The sequence below is a fragment of the Aotus nancymaae genome, unplaced genomic scaffold (assembly GCF_030222135.1).
Source record: "Aotus nancymaae isolate 86718 unplaced genomic scaffold, 86718_ANA_hifiasm-v0.15.2.pri h1tg000033l, whole genome shotgun sequence".
NCBI lineage: Eukaryota > Metazoa > Chordata > Mammalia > Primates > Aotidae > Aotus > Aotus nancymaae.
This window is the reverse complement of record NW_026988447.1, coordinates 50,657,737-50,680,477: the sequence shown is the minus strand read 5'-3', so window position 1 is coordinate 50,680,477 and position 22,741 is coordinate 50,657,737. Positions and strand designations below refer to the sequence as shown.

Sequence of the window (22,741 nt, the reverse complement as noted above, 5' to 3'; positions counted from 1 at the left end):
AATATCAACATGTTTTAGAAAACAGTTTATATTTTTATTTTCACTTTATCTGATTCTGAGGAATAACTGGAAAGACATAAAATAGGAATAAACAAAGTGAAATTAGGTAAAGTGATCCAAAATAGTCTTCCTCATTCACTGTACTTAAAAAAAAATTAAGAAAAAGAAGCAAGACATATTGAAATACTTTAGGTGTCATAAAATTTGTAATATAGATAAGAAAATCTAGAATTTTGAGCTCTTCAGTGATGTGAAACCTCACAAACAAACCAAAAAGAACAAAGCAAAAAAGCACACATTTCCAAATTTAATTTTGTAGACTAACCAACTTCTACTTTTCCACCAATCCATTAGTAATATGAACACTGATACAAGGAGCTTTTTCTTTTCCTCTTTCTCATTGTGAATTCGCTGACAATGCTTGCAAACTGTTCCTAAATGTGAAGAGCATTATGCACCTAGTACTTACATATTGCATCCCCCAAAATAGAGAACAAAGGCTTTATTTACTGACTAACATCCACATAAACAGGAGGTTATGTTTTTTGCTGTCGAAAGTTTATTTATGCTAAAGAGCTATTTTACTACTTTTCATTCCAAGCTTTGGGAAAACTAAAGCAGCCAGTTACATTAGATGGAAAAGACTGCCCTAATAAAATATTGCAGCTTTAACTTATTATTCTATGGAAACAAAATTGAAAAAAAAGAAAAAGCCAATGCAGTCTTATAGATTTTTTCATGTTCTGGAAATACACAGCAATGCAAATTGTATTCCATCAGGGCCTGTAGCAACTATTGCATTAGAAAGATGGATGTCTACACAATAATAGAAATTTCTCTCTTCTTTCATGAGAAGACAGAGTTCAAGTATAGGAGGCAAAAATATTTTGGTCATTTTTTATGGCACACTTTACATTCTGAACTACTAATCTTTAAATAAATTCTATTTTAGAAAATTGAAACAAAACTACTACTAAAACACTAGGAAAAAAACACAAAATTTGCCCACATTCTTTACAGTCTTATGCTAACTTTGATACTGATTTTCAGTGTGAATAGAAAGAATAATATCATAAGTAACAAGGCCATGGATCTTAGCTGACTCTAGATTTTACAAAATCCCTGCTGTGAGTGTGAATCCCTTACAGAAGTGGTGATTCATGTCCTTTTGTAAAGGTTAGTCCTGCAAATCTTTAAGGAAAGAAAAAAAAAGAAGATAAAGGAAAAAAAGAGGTGACTGTAGGTCTTTCAGTGAGTGGAAATAGAATTTTGCACAATCTATATACTCCACAGGGGTCCATTCCTCTCACAGTTGGTGTCTGTTCTCCCCAGCTCTAAGCCCCAGAGCTCCCAATAACATTAATTGCTTCAAAGTCCCTGTCTAGAGAAGTAGATTTCACTATAGTAGAAAAGTTAGCAGTTAATTTCTATAAAAATAAATACCCCTGAGTTCGGGAGAGGGGCTAGGGGATGAAGAGAGATTGATTAATGGGTACAAACATACAGTTTGATAGAAGAAATAAGACCCAGTGCTTGACAAATCAGTAGGGTAACTATAGTTTACATAACCTATTACATATTTCATAATAGCTCAAAAAGAATAATTCAAATGTTGGTACCATAAAGAAAAGACAATATTTAAGGTAATGGATATCCCAATTACATTGACTTGATCTTTGCAAATTATACAGAATGCATTATCATATGCACCACCAAAATACGTATATCTATCATGTATCAATAAAAAAGAAAAATATAAATCCTCCTGGAACACATATAGAAAATCTCCTAGGTCTCCAATTTAGAAATATCAATATATTATTTTATGAAGATGTATATTTTGATGGAATATATAATTGCTTTGTTCTCCATGGAATATTATCTCATTGTCATAATTTTCTTTAAATCACAGTGTTTATAGGAAATCAAAGCCAAAAATCATCAAAGAATGCTTGGATACCTCGATATCAGTAATCAGTTCTTTATAATCTGCTACAGACTTGGGATATTGCTTGCATTTTATTTTGTTGGTCTGCACATAAAATAGTTTCCTGTAAATTACCTTGCATATGCAGTTCTGTATTATTTCAGCATTAAACAGAACTCCTCAAAATTCATTTCAGGTTATTTCATGTTGATGTTATCCTGTGCCTCACAGCTGCCTTTTCTCTAATCTGTCTGAAGAGCCAGCACTAATCCATAATGTACTGCACCTGCTATTAGATTGCATGAACTCAGAGATTGATATACACAGAGAAAGAAAGCTCATTAACCAGACTAGGTGTATGAAAGTTCAGCAGACAGCACACAGAGAAGTTTATCACTGCAGTTCCATTATACTCTACTGTCAATTTCAAGTACACCAGTCTTTCAGGCACATATTTTTTGTTCACCTGAATTTTCAAGTGGCCAATAGAACAGGTGAGGGTTAGTGAGACTAGGTACTGCTCTGAACTTTGGAAGGCATAGTAATGTTTCTGACTCCTACAATGCTATTTTAGAGCATTCTAGAATCTGAGTCTTTTCAAACATATCTGTCAAGAAAGCAGAAAATTCTATTTTTATGTTGCTCTTCATGTAGCACAAAATTAAGATGAGTTAGAAAAAATTAAGTCCTATAGGACATATTAATTTCAAGCTTTTGTACTTATTGTGGAAACAATCTGATAAGACTCCAGACTGTTTTGACTATTTTCAGTTGCTGTATATTTTATGGGGTAGTGTCTCAACTTGAGTGATGGTGGACTACCTGGTGTAAGCTGTTTCACCTCATACATGATTAAATTATATATCTTCCTGTCTGAACAAAGATTATTTGAAAATACAGGAAGGATTCGGCACCAGGGAAATACATGTTAGTATTTGACAAGTGTGGAACAGTGCAGAAAAATATCAATATGTGATGAAGACATGACGAGAATCTAAGAAAAATAAGAGGGAGTTATCTGAATGTTAAATAGACAGATGTCAAAGTATGCTTTTGAAATCCCATTCAAATGGCCCTCATGTCATTTAATTTTCAATTGTTAGATTCATTTGGGCAAAGCAAGTTGGTATCCAGGGAAATCAAGAAACTCCATTCCTTGCAATTGGCTGAATCAAAAGATCTAATACATACTAGCAACAGGAGTTCATATGTGAATCAAGATGTAAAACTTTATTCCAACTCATATTTTCTGTTTTATGGTAGATTATAAAATAATGACATATTTTGAAATGTGTCAAACTATGAAAATGGGGTATATCTCTGAATGCCATTGAGAGTCAACATAAAAAAAACAGTTAAAAATGCAGAAAGGAAAAAAATATCAGAGACTTTTGAACACAGAATAGATACAGTTGTGTTGTAGAGATGGCCAACACAAAATAATGCGAACCCTCAAACTGGAATCTGAAGAAGGAAAGAAACAATACTGGTTTTGCTGTGGCGCTTCCCGTTTTGACTGCAGAGCAAAGTTGCAGATGTTATAAAGCAGAAAAACAAGTTGTGAAACTTTTCAAGGTTATTTAATCCAGTCTCCTTCCTTTAGGCAGATGAATTCCCAAGGCGATAAGAAAGAACTATAGAGTTGTTGATTCTATTTTAAAGTACTCTAAGGGGGAGAGTCCAGGACATTCCTTCATATACTTTTTCCAGCTTTTATTAACCTAACAGGATGCTTACATACATATGAATTCAGTAACTATGAATCAAAATTCAAAATGGTGCTGCAAATCTGGAAATTATATTTCAGTACACAAGTAAAGAAAAGGTTTTTTTTTCTCTACTTCCCTCAATATATCCACCATTAGATATCTTCCCATTTTAACTTATCCTTTAATTATTAAATATGCTGGCAAATTATCCTTTTCCCATTTCCTCTGGCTTTACAATTATAGATTAGATCCAAATTTATAATGCTTGTAATATTTAAAATTAACTTGATTTGTGTGTGTATGTGTGTGTGTTTTACAATAAGAGAGATGTACTCACCATTTAATTGTATGAGAACATAGAAATAACAGATTCTTAGCATAAGATGAGCTATTAGAAGCTCAATAATAGATTTCACATTTCTACAAAATTTCTGTTTGACAGCTTCAACAACAGGGAACTTAGTATGTCATGATTACAGCCCACACAATTTTCTGACAGACTTAATTTATCCTTATATGATATTTATCCTCACATAATGGTTAGATTATATTGTTAATTTATTTGAAAATGATTAGGGGCTTTTCATTATTTCCTTTTAAATTTCACCTTGTTAGATATGCGTTTTTTATTCTAATATGTTGAGCAAAACTAGGTATTAATATCATAATCTGGTATATTTACTTTCACTGTCAGCTTTGTGTCATGCTGGTATGTCCTGATTCATCCACTTAGGAGCATACTAAAACAACAATACTAAGTACAGAAAACTATCAATCATTTTCAAATCCACAGAGAAAATTACCATCCATGAGAGACATCATACATTGTCTATAGCATTTCCATGATATTAAAGCATAGATGATTAATGGAAAAGAAAATACAGTATAGATTGGCTTTTATGTTTTAGAATTTATGCTAACACTGTTGATTACCTCTTCTACTTATAAGTTCCTACAAGCATCACTTTTACACATTGAGTGTCAGCTGGGAAAGAAGGTAGAGAAAATGATAGTCTCTGGATGATTTCATGGATGTTTAATACTTCCCACTAAAAATACATTTCCCCTGGGATATTTGACAGATACCTAGAATAATGTATTCCTGATTTTTTTCCTTTAAAAATAGCTCTGTTAAATAGAAACATTCTTCAGAGTCAACATGTTACTTGATATTGATAATTTTAATCTTCAAATTAATTAACTTACAGTTCTTTGCTCATCACGGTTTGGGTGAAAGATACGAAAATACTCTCTACTCTGACAAAGAATTAAGTGATTATTGGAGGAAAAGAATGGGACAGAGAAGTCTGGCGTTTTTTTTTTTCTGGTGACTTCTTGCCCCATACCATTTTCACAGGCTCCCTCCTTGCCAGCCTGTTGGAACCCTAAACTTGAAGTAGTAATTCATCATCAAAAAGCCCCAGTATTTACTTTTTCAACATTAGTGAGGTAAATATCAGTGATAGCCCATCACCTCGCTATTCATGAGAAGACACTTATACAGAAACAACTCAAGTGTGAATTATCTTTTCTTTCACTCACTTCTTCCTTCTTTCTGTGTTCCCCATTTTCCTTCACTCACTGCAAGTCTGCCTCCCGCAGTTCCTCATCTGGTGTGACGGTTAAACTCATGTGTCAACCTAACTGGACTATGGAATGCCCAGATAATTTTGTCAGACTTTATTTTAGGTGTGTCCATAAGGTGTTTTTGGATGAGAATAACATTTTAATTAGTCCAGTGCACATCCCCTGTGTTGAGTAAAGCAGATTGTCCTGTAATGTGTGTAGACATCGTCATTCAAGCTATTGAAGACCCAAATAAAACAAAAAAGCTAAGTAAAAGGAATTGCCTTCTGCTTTACTGCCTTCATTTTGGGACACTGGTTTTTCTTCTCTGCCTTCGGACTATAACTGCAGTCTTGATTTTCATTGGGTCTTGAGTCTGCTGGCATTTGGACTGAAACTGTGCCGTCAGTTTTCCTGGGTGTCCCAGTTTCATGACTGTATGTCAGATCTTGGGTCTTGACAACCTTCATAATTCCATGAGCCAATTCTTCATAATCTCTCTTTTGCTGTCTCTATCCTCTCTCTCTCTCTCTCTCTCTCTCTCTCTCTCTCTCTCTCTCTCTCTATCTGTTTAAATCCTATTGGGTCTGTTTCTCTGGAGAACCCAGTCTCAGACATCTGATAACTTCTGCTATGAAGGCCTGGAACTAAGCTCCATTTGGCCTGGGCTCTATCAGATGCTACCTCTAGCCTGCTTCCTTTGAGATCTAAGGAATATCTACTCAGGTTGCTTGAGGCTATATGTGGTCCTTGTTTTGAGCAACGTTGTTCCTTAAACCCTCATCTTTATGGCATATTATTTGCTTGAACTATACTTCATATTCCCATATTAAGATATGCTATCTTATCCGTACTATTAACCCTCTAGACCCCCTTAACTCTCTATTCCTGCTTTGTCTATCCTGGTCTCTGTCATTTACCTATGTATCCTATATAGCAATCACCATCAATTTACAATGACAAAGCAAGTGTAGTTTGTGACTGGACAGTCACATAAGCCTCCTGAAACTCCCCTCTTTCACTATCCTATCTGCCTAAAATTAAAATGAAATCAATACATCTGTGTAGCAATGATAAGCTTTTTAAAGTGAGGTTTATAAGACTCAGTATAGTTTGGTTAGTTCACAAGTGGTAAACATGGAAATACTAGAAGCCAAATAGTATTTTATGTTATTTAAAGTCTTGAGATTTATTTCAAGTTCAAATCTCTACATTATGCTCTATGAGGGATACTGTGTTCAAAATAGTTAAAAACAGATGCATAATCTACATCTTTATTAACAAATAGACAATATTCAAGTTATAAACACCAGTAACAATCACACCTGGGGCAAGAGGTTTAGGGGAGGCAATGGTCAGTGTTCTGAAAATTATTGACTTACCCTAAGGAGATGACTGGGGCAGATATGTGCCGGGAATGTAGCCCTGGAATGAAAACGGTACGGTGAAGTAACCTTTACCTCTGCTGAAATTAAATTCGCAGTAAGGGAAGGAATGAAGAGAGAGGTTTCCACATTTACTTTCATTAATATTTATATCTCAATTTTCTAAAATTATTTTTAGAATATCCTTGATGCTTTTTAGAAATACATGCAAAAGGTGTCCATTTTGAAATATACACAAAAATTGAAATACTTCAGATATAGGTTTGGTAGGAATACCTTTGAGGTACATTGAGGATTAATTCAACTAGTTTATTATTCAGAAGTACAAGCAAGTTCTGAGAAAGGAAGTTTCTTGCTAAAGACCATAGAGAATCCAAGCTCCTCTTCAAAGTATGCTGCCCAAAAGACCTTTTGTTTTGTTTTGTTTTTAATAGCCAGGCAGTTGGAGGGGAAGATGGTTTAATTACTCATAATCTGACAAAGGATTTTTGCCCTCAGTTCCCTATATTCCAATCAAATTTAGAAGTTTCCATTTTCACACAATGTGAGTTTTATTTAATTTTTTAGGAATTTAAAATAGTATATATAAATTATCCAAAGTAATTTATTTTAAACACACCTAGAGCTTTACCACAGCCAACTTAGCTATAGCTATGTTCAAAGTATGTCTTTTTCTTCAAGTATAAGACTTTCTTCCATGAAACAAAGAGGGCATAGCATAAGGCCCACTATTTCATATTTTCTAGATACACTGGGACATAAATGAGAACATGCTTTCCTAAGACTTCAGAAATGGAATCATTACAGGAGAAGGAGAAGAAATTAGAAAGTTGAAATAATCACATTATATAATGTTGGAATTCCCACACTGCTATACCATTATACATCTATTTGTAACATGAAATAAAATTAAAACTATTAAAGATGAAAAGACACACACACAAAAAGGTCAAGTTCTCTATCTTTGATTTCCACCCCCCTCCCAAAATAGCAAAAATTTAAAACATAAGCTTTAGGTCATCCAAGTATACAAAGATAATACAAAGCTATATAGTTTCAATTCAGCTTTACATTGTGGTCACTTTTAGAAACTGAAGTAAGTGTGCCTACTGAAATCTCCAGCCAGAAGCAAATTTAACTTATGGGCCTAATGGGATCCACTGATGACATGATGGATTTTAATTTTTGGCTAGAGATTCACATATTAATATGTCATTACTAGAATTAAAAATAGAAGCCAAATGAGATATTATATAACATTTAATCATTATATTAAACATAGGCTTCTTAAAAAAATTCAGTTGTTTCTTGACGTTCATAACAGAAACAAATTATTTACAAATGCAGTCTAATTTCTTTGTAGTAGTGCTAGAATTTACCAACTAGTCTTGTAAAGGGGTTGTAAAGTAGATTGAAGAGGGAAATTTACAGCACTAAATGCCTACATTAAGAAAAAAGAAAGATATCAAACAAAAAACTTAATTTTACATCTCAAGGAACTAGTCAAAGAAGAACAAAATAAGTCCAAAGCCAGCAGAAAAAAGACAACAAATAAGGATTGCAGAAATAAATGAAATAGATTAGAAAAACAGAAAAAATCAATAAAACTTAAAGTGGGATTTTTAAAAAGTAAAATAAAATTAGCATCCATTTAGCTAGACTAAGGAAAAAGGAGAGAAAACCCAAATAAAATAAGAAAGAAGATATTACAACTAACACCACAGAAATGCAAAGGATAATAACAGACTATTATGAACAATGATATGCCTAACAGGTTGACCTCGAAGAAATACATAAATTCCCAGAAACATACAACCTATCAAGATTGAATCAAGAAGAATTAGGAAATCCAAACAGTACAATAATGAGTAAGGAGAACGAATTGTAATTAAATGTCTCTTAGTAAGGAAAAGTTCAGGACTTAATGGTGTTACTGGTGTATTCTAAAAAAATTTAGAGAATTAATCAATCATTATCAAACTCTTTCAAAAAATTTAAGAGGAGAGTACACTTCCAAATTCATTTTATGAGGCTAGCATTACCCTGATATCAAAGCCAATTAAGGGCTCTATAAGAAAAGAAAATTACAAGGCAATATTTCTGACAAACATAGAGACAAAACATATCAATGAAATACTAACAAACCAAACTCAATAGAAAATCAAAACACTAATATGCCATGATCAAGTGGGATATATCCCTAGGATACAAAAATGGCTCAACATATGCAAATCTGCAAGTGTGATAAAGCATATTAATAGGATGAATAAATGACAAAAATTATATGATCATCTCAATAGAAGCAGAAAAAGCATGTAACAAAATTCAACATTAAGTCATGATAAAAGCTCAACAAATTAGATATAAAAATGCATGTCAACACATTAAGTGCCATATATTACAAACTCCCAGCTAATATCATACTTAGTGGTATAAAGTTGAAAGCTGGCCGGGCGCGGTGGCTCAAGCCTGTAATCCCAGCACTTTGGGAGGCCGAAGCGGGTGGATCACAAGGTCAAGAGATCGAGACCATGCTGGTCAACATGGTGAAACCCCGTCTCTACTAAAAATACAAAAAATTAGCTGGGCGTGATGGTGCGTGCCTGTAATCCCAGCTACTCAGGAGGCTGAGGCAGGAGAATTGCCTGAACCCAGGAGGCGGAGGTTGCGGTGAGCCGAGATTGCGCCATTGCACTCCAGACTGGGTAACAAGAGCGAAACTCCGTCTCAAAAAAAAAAAAAAAAAAAAAAAAAAAAAAAAAAGGTTGAAAGCTTTTCTCCTAAGATTAGGAGCAAGAGAAGTATGTTCACCCTGTTTCTATTCAATGTAATACTAAAAGTTCTAGCCAGAGAAACTGGGCAAGAAAAAGAAAAAAACAAACATCCAAATTGGAAAAGAAAAACGTTAAATTGTTTCTGTTTGCAGATGACATGATCTTTTCTGGAGAAAACTCTAAATATTCCATGAAATAAACACTCTTAGAACTAACAAATTCAGTAAAGTTGAAGTATACAAAATCAACATACAAAAATCAGTAGTGTTTCTACACACTGACAAGGTATCTGAAAAAGAAATTTAAAAAATGATCCCATTTACAATACCATTACAAAAATACTTAGGAATAAATGTAACCAAGGAGGTTAAATACCTATTTACTGAAAACTACAAAATATTGATTTAAGAACTTCAAGACACTAATAAACAAACATTCCAAGTTCATGGATTAGAAGAATTAATATTGTTAAAATATCCATATTACTCACAGTGATCTACTATTGCAATGAAATTTCTATCAAAATATTAATGACATTTTCCACAGAAATAAAAAGAAATACAAAATTTCTATGGAACCACAAAAGACCCAGAATAGTCAAAGTAATCTTGAGAAAGAAGAAGAAAGCTAGAGGCATCACATTATCTAACATTAAACTACACTATAAAGCTATGGTAATAAAAGCAGCAAGATACTGACATAAAGAGTGACATCAAGATTATGGAGTCAAATCAGATAGCCCAGAAATAAATCTATGCACTTACAGTCAATTGATTTTTGTTAAAGGTTGCCAAAGGTTGAAAGAACACAGAAAGAGGAAAGAACAATGTCTTCAATAAACAGGTGTTGAGAAAACTAAATATTCACATACAGAGAACAGAATTAGACCTTTATCTCACACCATATTTAAAAATCAACTCAAAATGGACAAAAGACTTAAACCAAAGACCTGAAACTGGAAAACTACTAGAAGGAAGTATAGGAAAAAATTTGACATTGGCCTGGGAATCAATCTTTCTTCCTTTCTCTCTTTCTTTCTCTCTCTCTTTCTCTTTCTCTCTCTCTCTCTCTTTCTCTCTTTCTCTCTTTCTCTCTTTCTCTCTCTCTCTCTTTCTTTCTTTCTTTCTTTCTTTCTACATAAACCCAAAAGCACAGGCAACAGAAGCAAAATAGACAAATGGGATTACATCAAGCTGAAAAGCTTTTGCGCAGCAAAGGACATAAATAACAGAGTGTAAAGACAACCTATGGAAAGGGAGAAAATGTTTAAAACCATATATCTGCAAAGGCTTAATATCCAAAATACGTATTAGGAACTCAAATAGCTCAACAGTAAGAAACAAATAACATTCGTTAAAAATGGGCAAAAGACTTGAAAAGGTATTTCTCAAAGGAAGACATACAAATGCCTAACAGTTATATGAAAAAAATGCTAACATCATTCATCATCAGAGAAATACAAATTAAAACCATAATGAAATATCACCTCACACCTGTTAAAATGGCTATGATCAATAAGATGAAAGATAAAGTTTGCGAGGATGTGGAGAAAGGGGACCATTTGAACATGGTAGGAATACAAATTACTTCATCTATTATGGAAAACACTACAGAGATACCTTTGAAACTACCATTTGATCCTACAATCCCTTTACTGGGTATATAGCCAAAGGAAATGAAATTAGTATGTTCAAGAGATATCTTCATCCTCATGTAAATTGCAGCATTATTCACAATAGCCAAAATTTGGAATCAACCTATGTGTCAATTGACAGATGAATTAATAAATAAAATGTGGCATATGCATGTATCTATTTATAAAATAAAATATTATTCATCCTTAAAAAAGAAGAAAATCCTGTCACTTGTGACAACATAGATGAGTCAGGAAGACACATGCTAAGTGAATAAGTCAGGCACAGAAAGACAAATACTTCATAATCACACTTGTATGTGAGATTTTAAAAAGCTGAACTCATAGATGCAGAGAGTAGGATGCCAGTGGCTTGGGAAGTTTGTGGAAGGGAACAAAGTTCCAGTTAGATGGGATGAATAACTTAATAGTTAACAACAACATATTGTATACTTAAAAATTGCTAAGAGAATATTTTAAACCTCCTTGTTACAAAAAAAGATGAGCGATGATAGTATATTAATTAGGTTAATTTAATTATTTCACAATGTCTACATATAACAAAACATCTTGGTGTACTGCAAAAATAAACAATTTCTCTTTGTCAATTATACCTTCATAAATCTGAGAGAAAGAACTAACTTGAAAAAAATAACAATGGCAAACATTGCTACTCTTTTAGTGCTAGAAATAAACTTTGCACCTGCCACATTACAAAGTAAAAACCTTGACTTTGCAATCAAATCTACTGTAAAATCAGTCCCCAAAGTCAAATTTTATCAAAAAAGTATTTTAATATAGACTTAAATGCATAATCAATAAGATATGCTGTAAATAAAAGACAGGAAAATAAAACACATTTGAAAACACTGATCTTAGTGCAAGATGCATACATAGAATACATACTGGGTTTAGAAGTATTGTGAGAAAAAGTTCACCTCCTCTGATACTTTTATCCAGTTCTTGGGGTCCTCCTGGATATTCTTTGTAGAAAATAGTGTGAGTGAACAACCCACAAGTCTGTCGAGGGAGGACCTAGGTAAAATAGGTGAAAAAGAGTACATGGCATGATTTATTTAAGAAATTCACTTCTATCTCATAACTTCAGAATATGCAAACTGTAATTTCTTATTGGATTTTCTTGGTTGCTAAGGTCAAAACCTTACTATAATCACAAGTTGCTATTGGTGTAATTATGTAAACATTAAAGGAGTTTCCAAATCAAAGGCATACAGCATACAGGTTAAATAATTTTCACTTGGTTCTTTAAATCTAACCCGCCACCTGCATTATGTTAAATGATTAGGGAAAATGCAAAGCCATCTAAGTCTTAATTTTATTCAAAGATGGAAATTCTCCAAGGTTACATCTCTCATGTCATTAGGCTGTTACTCTCCTCGCTCTGAAATTAAGTCCTGCAGTGCAAAGGGACTCAAGTTCTGGGATTCAAAACAATTGGTTTTCATAACCCCTTCCACATTAGCTTTGTTTTCAATATACTCTGAATTTAAATTTTGTCACACAGTAGTCAAGTTATTTAGTGATTACTTCTAACACATTTTGTGGGTTTTTTATTTTGTAAATCTGAATGTTTAATAAAGAAAGCAAATAATTAATTTATTACAAAATCATATTTTGAATAACAAACTATTGCTAATTTAATGGACAAATGCATCTAATTGCTTAGAGTTTTTATTTTCTTTTAATTCTTTGTTTAATTATCGTAAGGGTTTATATTAAATTTAAGGTAAATAAATGCATGTAATATTGGTTAAAAACAATGATTTTATTTCAAAATACATTGAATGCTCATTCAAAGCAATTAATTAATGCTGTACAAGATCTAGTGGTGTTTTGGATGCAGAGGGTAAAGCAAAGGTAAAGAGAAACCTGGATATTTTCACTATGATTTGAAATTATGTGAGTAATTCTATTTATACCTCCTAGATTTCTGTGGACATCAATATCGCTATTTGCATTATCAACAACTTCTCTTAAATCTGAGGTTTTTCAGATCTTTGGGTACCAATTTACAATAAAATAAAGCTTCATGACTAATAAATACTGTGTATCAGCTCTGGTTAGATACATGTGGGTGCATTTGTTTTAGCCACAGATAGTGATTAGATAGAAAAATAAATCATAAATAGATAGATGATAGATGGATTCTAACAGCAATATGAATAATGAATTAGGAAGGTGTAAATATTTAAGTGAGTGAGAACAGTTTGTAAACAAGTGCTCTGATCTTGGCAACTAATTATAAAAACATAATCTAAGTCACTAGAAGTAGGAACACATATTTTAAAATAGGCTATTTTATCTCAAAGTGAGTAATACGTTTTTTTTTTTCCCAGTGAATGATTCTAAATTGTCATCTAAAATCTAATTGGTTTTATTCTCCTTTATAGGATTTCTACATCCTATTATTTTTTAATTACTATACGGGAAAAAGAAAAACATATACCTCCCTTTTTGGAGTATGTAAGGAAAAGACAAAAAAAAAAAAAAAAAAAAAAAAAGAGCAATATCCTTAGATACTTTTGAATGTCTGAAAGCCAAAATAAACTGAGTGGATAAATTTAACTCTCAGATGCTATTTGTTACATTCTGTCTGTTGATAGTATAACAACTTGAGAGGTGTTTTCTTAATCCATGGAGCCTTATTCTCCTGTAAAACTGTCAGTAAAGCCACCCAACCAAAGAGATACTGAGAAATTTCCTAGGAAAAGTACAGAATCCCCAGGCAAAATTTTAATACTGAAACTACAGTGGGTAATCTATACAAAACTCATTCCCATTAGTTTCAGCTTGTTTTAGACTTGCCAAAGCCACTCCACAGCTTAGGAGAGGCCTAAAGCCAAAAGACGTGTTAATGTATAACCAGTCACCACTGAGGTATGTGGGGCATTTCTGACAATCATGTAAAAGAGGTTTGAGGTTGCATCCTTAGAGGAAAAGGCCCTCAGTCTTCATTCTTCATGTAAACATTAACATTCTTTAATATGAATGGCCCTCTGTGCTCACCATGATGCTATTGTGAATGAAGCCCTTTCTGTACCGGGCAGGTTTCAGATGTGGATATTCTTCAGTGCTGGTGACTTGAATACCCCAGACCTTCTTCCAAGCTGCATACAACTGAATGTGAACCGGGTAGACCCCTGAGTGATGTGGGGCCACAGCATAGCCCATGTTGATTGGTATTCCATGTTCCTAAAAGAAAGCCAGAAAAAAATCATGATGGAATGTGGTCAATTAATTCAGTTAAAATCGTTTCCACCAACATCTATTTAGAATACATTGAATTCTATGCTAAATATGAGAATTAAAAATCCAGCAAGGTAGAGGTTTTGTCTTTGAGAAGCTCATAATCTGATAGAACTCCGATGGCATAACAAATACAGTCATTACTTTGGGCAGGTGGTGTGTGGGTGAGATTAATCTAGAATTTTGAATATATAAAGTTTTGGGAAAAGATAAGAAGTGAACTTGGCCCTTCCTCAGATAAATGTGTGGAGGGGGATGGTGTAATTTGAAGAAGTACCTAAGTGTGGAGGATGAAAGGGCATAGAATGTGTGCGTGTGTGTGTGTGTGTGTGTGTGTGTTGTTGAAGAAAATCAGAAAGGTAAGTATGAATGATGAAGTAATGAAATTTTACATTTAAATGGAGGGATTTAGAATTAATTTGATATTAACAAGGTAGATAAGGTAGCTTTCTGAGCACGGAAGGTCAAGGTCTGCTCTGAGTTTTAAGAAGGAGGACCTAGTGACAACATGTTAAGATAAACTATAAGGGGAAGAAAATGAATAAAGACTGTGCATTAGGAAACTATTTCTTTGGTGCCAAATAGGTGAAGATAGATAATTAAATAAAATTATGTACGGTCAGATTCAAAGGCAGGGGACTAATACCATACAAGATCCAGTGATGTTTTAGATGCCCAGGGTAAAGGAAAGGTAAAGGTTAAGATTTTCTCCTTGTTTTTAGACCATAGCAACTCAATTTTTATAAAACTTACACTTTACTATGAGATTCTTGGGTAAACTGTCAACTCTAAAAGAAAACTAGTATAAATTTAAACAAAATATTTTTAAAATGTCAAAGAATGAGATTATATTGCTAGGTACATAAAATAGATCTGCAGTTTTCTCATTTCTGCTTCTTTATATCCCTCCCTTTAAATGCTTATCTGCTTTATAAAGACTCCTTGTAGGATTGAGTCTCATCAATTGAGATTATAGATGACACTGCACAGTCATATATGAAAGCCTATTGAATCAATAAACAGAACACAAAAGTGTTGACTTGACAATTGCCATTTATATTTTCTATTACATGGTACACAGCAGAGGAAAAGAATTCAGTCTGGTATAATAAGCAAGTAGTGAATGGATCATGTATCTACAATGCCTTAGTCATACACTACACTCAGCTCAGAAGATGGACCCTAAATTTTTCACAAGTCTCCATCATTCTTCCTTTCATGTAATGACCCTCATTGTATAGTCAAAGTCACTTCTCTTTCTCCAAGACTACGGGTGTTTTCTAGCATCCATTACAGCAAATGACTCTGTAGAAAGAATGAATTATGAAATCAATGCTGTAAAATGAGCTAGAGTCTTTTGCTAGACACTGGGAAAAATTTCATTTTCTTGATCTGTGCAGAAGAAAAATACTTCTTCCTAGCACTTGTGTTTCCAATACAAGGCAAAGTTGGTAAAGTCCAGTAGTAAAAGTACTTGGAAACTCCCAGAGAGGACAGGCAACAGTTGTTACCCTGACATCACTAGGGGACATGCACTGGGACAGCCTTAGTTTTCTCAGGTTTGTTCCTTGCTCCCCAATGAGTGCTCACAAAGTGATTTGAGGATAAGTGATTAGTAAAGACTATTAGCATTTGTACACTGTTGATTTTGTCACTTTTCACATTATGGGATAAGTCTTATGGTATCATGTCTTATTGTAGTGTAGATTCCATAGATCCTATAAGAGACATTGTTCTAATAAATAATTAAAGCCATATTTGAGGATAAGTATTATTTCAGGATAATTTGAGGATAATTATTTGAGGATATTTGAGGATAATTATTTATTAGACATTGTTCTAATAAATAATTGAAGCCAATTTGAGGATTCTCCAGCATTCAAGACATTGCAAGCTTGTGGACGCATTGGGTGTGAGACACAGATGTACTTCATGAGAAAAATCTAGAAACAAGGGTGTCCAAAGTCCTCTGTCTGGTAAATACAATTTGTATGAATGTGTCTAGAAAGGTGCTCCTGATTCACAGGAAAAGGGAATAAAATCCATTATCCTGCTTTTACTCTCTCAAAGGATTCATACTGAGGTTTTATAAGACTTGTTCCATAATGTGAAAATGACAAAATCAACAGTGTACAAATCCTAATAGTCTTTACTAATCACTTTGTTAGTTCTCATTCTCTACCATTGTATAACATTTTACTCTAAATTTGGGGACCTAGAAGGCTAGATAAAGTGTGTGAGTATCCTAGAAACAAAACAATGAAAAATAAAATCAGCAAAAAGAATTGAAATATCAAACAACTATATCTCCTCAGGAAAAAAAAAAAAAGACATTTCACTTTTGACAGGTAGTAAAATCAGTTGTAGAACTTTCATAAAAAAAACAGAAGGTACAAAGCAATTGAATTGGTGAGTAGGAAGGAAGGGGCAATAAAAAAATGTTATTATATTTATTGATTTTTAGGGCCCAGTGTTATACTGTTCATAAGGTCATCTTATCACACTGACAACTGGAGCTCAATTAAAATAGTAAATCATACTACATAATTATGAGTTTATACTTTTTCAATCTAAATGACAACACAAAGTGAGAAGTAATTCCCTAGCAATGCTTTTTCTGTTATAATGGGGCTCACTGAACTAGAAGCTTTTATGTTTTACAGTCCAGGGCCTAAAATCTACTTCACAAAGACTTGGCCAACTAGAAAATCAACGAAGCATCATATTTACACAGGATCACAAAAATTACAAGAAAAACCTTCCAATATAAATATAGGAAGCACTTGAGACTCTATAAAAATAGACATATAAATGGCACAAAACACATTCAAATATAGCTTTATTTATTAGAACAATGTCTCTTATAGGATCTATGGAATCTACACTACAATAAGACATGATACCACAAATAGAGGGGTTTGACTTGATCTAATGTTTCCAGTACATTAAATCCCAGTTGGCTGTGAAATGAGATATTATAATAATTTACAGACTATATTAAAAAATCACCATTTTACAAAAATTAGAATAAAATAAAATGCATTTAGCTCTAAAGCTCTAACAGCAACTGAAATAATGTCATTTAATTTTCCTTTGATAATTCTTACTGATCACATCTTCTTTTAATTGCTTAGTACCTGATATTGAAATGGAATAGCTCCCTTGGGTTATCTCGTTTACTCAGCCCACAGCTCTCAACCCCTCACAGGATGGGAAGCATGCAGATGAATGAGCAGGTGCAGGGACCAGGATGAGTGTTCCTAGGTACCAGATGGAGTAGAACTCTGTGCAACTCCGTGGCAGCATTTAGGGGGGTACTGGCAACTCCCAGCATCTCAGAAGGTGTGTGTTACAGTGTACTCTTTTAGCTTTGTTGTCCATAGATGGTTTAATTGTTTAACAGCTCAGTGGAAGGTCAGGGTGATGGTCTTTTGCACCTGCCCTCTTGGCACCCTAGTTCTTGTCCAGTGTCCAGGAAGAATCAGGTCGCATGAAGAAATTGAAGAGTGGTGAATGTGGGGGATTTTACTGAGTTTGTCCCTGGCTGAAGAAACACTTCTCCAAAGTCCTGCTGTCAAGCTGTCCCTCTGATGTCAAGCTGCTTCTCTCTGACATCCAGCTGCCTTTTCTTTTCTCTCCTCTGCTGCTCTGCTCTGCTGCTCTGTCGCCGCTCTGCTGCCCCTCTGCCAGGGGAGCCTGGAGGTTTTAAGGGTGCAGGATGGGGTGCAGAGCAGGCTGAAAAGCAACATTCGAGTGGGAAAACAGGAATGCATGTTCTCACTTTGGGTGGCAGTCCCAGGTTTGAGGGTGTAGCCCTTGTCAGAAACCTCCCCCAGTATTTTCCTGCCCCATGTCTGTATCATAAAATATTTTATATTCATAAAATATTTATGAAGTATTTTAAATTTATGTCTAATATGATTTTCATAATAATTCTATGAGGAGGACTGGATACTGCTATAAAATGTGGAAACAGAGGCTTATAGAAGGCACATAACTTGCTTATATTCACAAGTGTCAGAGCTATATTCTACCCAAGTCATTTAAATTCATCATCTCTGCTTTGGCTTTTTCACTAAGTTGCTTCTACTGTGACCCCTCCCCTCCCCAAAGTATGACTGAAGAGACTTACAAGAAAGAATTGATTTTAATATGCGTGTTTCTGAACTGGATCTCTTATTCATATTTTATTTTATTTTTTTGCTTGGAAAGATTATAAAACAAAGTCTACATTTCTCAAACTCCTCTGCAGCTATTATCTTTTTTTATGAAAATGAGTCAGAGCCCGTTAGAAGTACTCAAGACCAATTTCGGAGGGCAGTAGGAAGGCAAACACTAAATTTTGGCAGCTCCTGGCTCCTGCTGCTGGAAGTAAGGTCTTGCAAATAAACAAGTTCTTTTTGCAGCATGTTTGGTGCCCATTTGCAAGGCAACAACAGAGACTTAAACTGTTTTTTTTTTTCTTTTTAATATTTTATTGCTTTTTAGCTTTTGGGGTACAGGTGAAGAACATGCAGGATTGCTGTATAGGTACATACCTGGCAGTGTGATTTGCTGCCTCCCTCCCCATCACCTATATCTGGCATTTCACCCCATGTTATCCCTCCCCAACTCCCCACCGCTCACTGTTCCTCCCCTAGTTCCTCCTCACAGACCTCAGTGTGTGATGCCCTCCTCCCTGTGCTCATGTGTTCTCATTGTTCAACAACCGCCTATGAATGAGAACATGCGGTGTTTGATTTTCTGTTCTTGTGTCAGTTTGCTGAGAATGATGATTTCCAGGTTCAACCATGTCCCTACAAAGGACACGAACTCATCACTTTTTATGGCTGCATTGTATTCCATGGTGTATATGTGCCACATTTTCCCTGTCCAGTCTGTCACCAATGGGCATTTGGGTTGGTTCCAAGTTTTTGCTGTTGTAAACAGTGCTTCAATGAACATTAATGTGCATATGTCCTTATAATAGCACGATTTATAACCCTTTGGATATATACCCAGTAATGGGATTGCTGGGTCAAATGGAATTTCTATTTCTAGGTCCTTGAGGAATCGCCACACTGTCTTCCATAATGGTTGAACTAACTTACACTCCCACCAAGAGTGTAAAAGTGTTCCTATTTCTTCACATCCTCTCCACCATCTACTGTCTCTGGATTTTTTTAATGATCACCATTCTAACTGGTGTCAGATGGTATCTCAATGTAGTTTTGATTTGCAATTCTCTAATGACCAGTGATGATGAGCATTTTTTTCATATGTTTGTTGGCCTCATATATGCCTTCTTTTGAAAAGTATCTGTTCATATCCATTGCCCACTTTTGAATGGGTTTGTTTGTTTCTTTCTTATAAATCTGTTTCAGTTCTTTGTAGATTCTGGGTATTAGCCCTTTGTCAGATGGGTAGATTGCAAAAAGTTTTTCCCATTCTGTTGGTTGCCAGTTTACTCTTAACGATTGTTTCTTTTGCTGTGCAGAATATGTGGAGTTTAATTAGATCCCACTTGTTTATTTTGGCTTTTGTTGCCAGTGCTTTTGGTGTTTTAGTCATCAAGTCCTTGCCTATGCCTATGTCCTCAATGGTTTTGCCTAGGTTTTCTTCTAGGATGTTTATGGTGTTAGGTCTTATGTTTAAATCTTTAATCCGCCTGGAGTTAATTTTAGTGTGAAGTGTCAGGAAGGTGTCCAGTTTCTGCTTTCTGCACATGGCTAGCCATTACAGAGACAGTTCACCATTACAGAGGCAGACTGCCATTACTGAGGCAGTTCTAACTATACCCCTATAAACAAAACTGCAAGGAAGTTCACACAGCAGCTGGGCAGAGCTCATGGCAGCTCAGCAACACCTCTGCTGGCAGACTGTGACTAGGTTACCACCTTGCTTGACAGGGCATCTCTGAAAAAAGGCAGCAGCATGACAGAAACTTATAAATAAAGCCCCACCTTCCCAGGACAGAGAATCTGGGGAAAAAAAGGCAGTTATGAGCTCCCCTGCAGCAGACTTAAATGTAACTGCCAGCAGCTCTGAACGGAACAATGGAGCTCACAGCAGCTCAGAACTTGAGCTCCTATAAAGGACAGACTGTCTCCTCAAGCAGCTCCCTGATCCCCATATATCCAAAGAGTCACCTCATAAAGGAGCAGTCAGGCTGAAATCTGGCGGGCATCTTTCTGGGACAAAGATAGCAGAAGAAGAAACTGGCAGCAACCCTTACTGTTCTGCAGCCACTGCAGGTGATCCCCAGGCAAGCAGGGCCTGGAGTGGACCTCCAGCAGTCCTACAACAGAGGGGCCAGACTGTTAGAAGGAAAACTAAGAAACAGAAAGAAATAACTTCATCATCAACAAACAGGACATCTACTCAGAGACCTCCTCTGAAAGTTACCAACTACAAAGACTACAGGGAGGTAAATCCACAAAGATGGGAAGAAACCAGTGCTAAAATGATGAAAACACCCAAAACCAGAATGCTTCTCCTCCTCCAAGGGATCGCAATGCCTCACCAGCAAGAGAACAAGACTGGATAGAGAATGAGTCTGATGAAATAGACAGAAACAGACTTCAGAAGGTGGGTAATAAGAAACTTCTCTGAGCTAAAAGAACATGTTCTATCCTAATGCAAAGAAATTAAGAACCTTGAAAAAAGGTTTGACAAAATGCTAATGAGAATAAACAGCTTAGAGAGAATAAAAATGAATTGATGGAGCTGAAAAACACAACATGAGAACTTCGAGAAGCATACACAAGTTTCAGTAGCCGAATTGACCAAGCAGAAGAAAGGATATCAGAGACTTAACTGTTTTTAACAGAGCTTCTGTGGCAGCCTCAGAAATGGTAACTCCCCCAGGGAACCAATTCTATATGGTTCTGAGGGTCCCTGCAGTAGTACAGCATAAAATCTGTTTCATGAATCCTTTCAAAGATTTTGGGAGCACTGAAATCATTAAGTAAAAAAGTCTTCTTGTTTAAAATAACTTAAAGTGGCTCTTGTTTCTAGTTTGGAAACCTGACTTCAAGAGCTGATCTTTGCTTATTTCTAATAAGTATCAAAAGATTTAAGAGCTTCTGGTGAGAAGTCTAGTGGTTTAAATTCTAAGAAAACCGAGGAAAATTTTGACAAAACACTTCTCAATACTTATCCAATAAAATTGATTTACATGGTAAATATCTATTTGTCTAGCTGGATACAATCATGTAATGTATGTGAATCTGTTAAATCTCACGTATTGAGCAGCCAGTGAATATTGTATAGGAGACTACAGTCATTTAAATTAAAATTACCAAATGCACATCAAAACAATAAAGTTAACCTAAATTTCAAATCATTGTTTTTGAGTTCATGACTTACGTCTAGCTCTTTGCTAAGTACTGGGGATACACTGTGTATCAGATAGGGCTTCTACCTTCATGAAGTTTGAAACTGGAGACAACTGTGGAAATCAGATAGATGTGTCTTAATTTTTGTTGAGTCTTCACCTAAAATTATTTAACTTAAAAAATATATATACATATATATACATATACATATATATATGTGTGTATGTATATATATTACTTTTAACTTCTAGGTATTTTCCTAGCAGAAAAGAATGATGTCCTTGACATGAACATCTCATGTTAGTTGGAGGTTGAAATATTCATCCAACTAATGTTTCCTTAATAGATATTGAAATTAAAATAAGAAATTTATATCTAAGAACTACAATTTTAATCTTCCTCAGCCTATGATTAATAATTGGATAAATGGCCAGGCGCGGTGGCTCAAGCCTGTAATCCCAGCACTTTGGGAGGCCGAGGCGGGTGGATCACGAGGTCAAGAGATCGAGACCATCCTGGTCAACATGGTGAAACCCCGTCTCTACTAACACAAAAAATAAGCTGGGCATGGTGGCGCGTGCCTATAATCCCAGCTACTCAGGAGGCTGAGGCAGGAGAATTGCCTGAACCCAGGAGGCGGAGGTTGTGGTGAGCCGAAATCGCACCATTGCACTCCAGCCTGGGCAACAAGCGAAACTCCGTCTCAAAAAAAAAAAAATAAATAAAAATAATAATAATAATAATTGGATAAATGGAATTCAATATCATAAACTGTGTCTAGGAAGCTTTTGATAAGAATGAAATATGGATAATTACTGCTTATGTTACCATGATAGTTCTAGTGATATGGCTGCACAGGCAAGTTTTTGACCCACTGACTTTGTATTGGTACATTTTCTCCATACCCACAATAATCAAATGGATCTTAGTATTGATGCTTCCAAGAATGATTTTTCTTATGGATTTTAAATAACAGTTAATAATTGTAATCTTCAGAATCAAAAGTATTCCAAACAGGGTCATAATCTCATAAAATACTGAAAGGAATGAAGTACTCCTGATCAATGGTTATTATGAAAAAAATGAGTATCTTAATTTCTTGAATCTGTTTACATCAATTTGCTTTTATTTTAAGATGAGTAGAATTTATAAATACACATTATA

General features: G+C 34.8%; 1 protein-coding gene across 2 annotated transcripts in view; it reads right to left on the bottom strand.

Annotated features, from left to right (window-relative positions):
- LOC105731215 (N-deacetylase and N-sulfotransferase 4) overlaps positions 1-22,741 on the bottom strand; it is a 282,122-nt gene that overhangs the window by 90,885 nt on the left and 168,496 nt on the right. For both annotated transcript variants that reach the window (XM_064383738.1, XM_012472890.2), the window contains exons 5-6: positions 14,022-14,207; positions 11,901-12,029 (exon numbers count right to left, since the gene is read on the bottom strand). In XM_064383738.1, the coding sequence (XP_064239808.1) occupies positions 11,901-12,029; positions 14,022-14,207 (315 nt within the window). The remainder of the gene's footprint in view (positions 1-11,900; positions 12,030-14,021; positions 14,208-22,741) is intronic.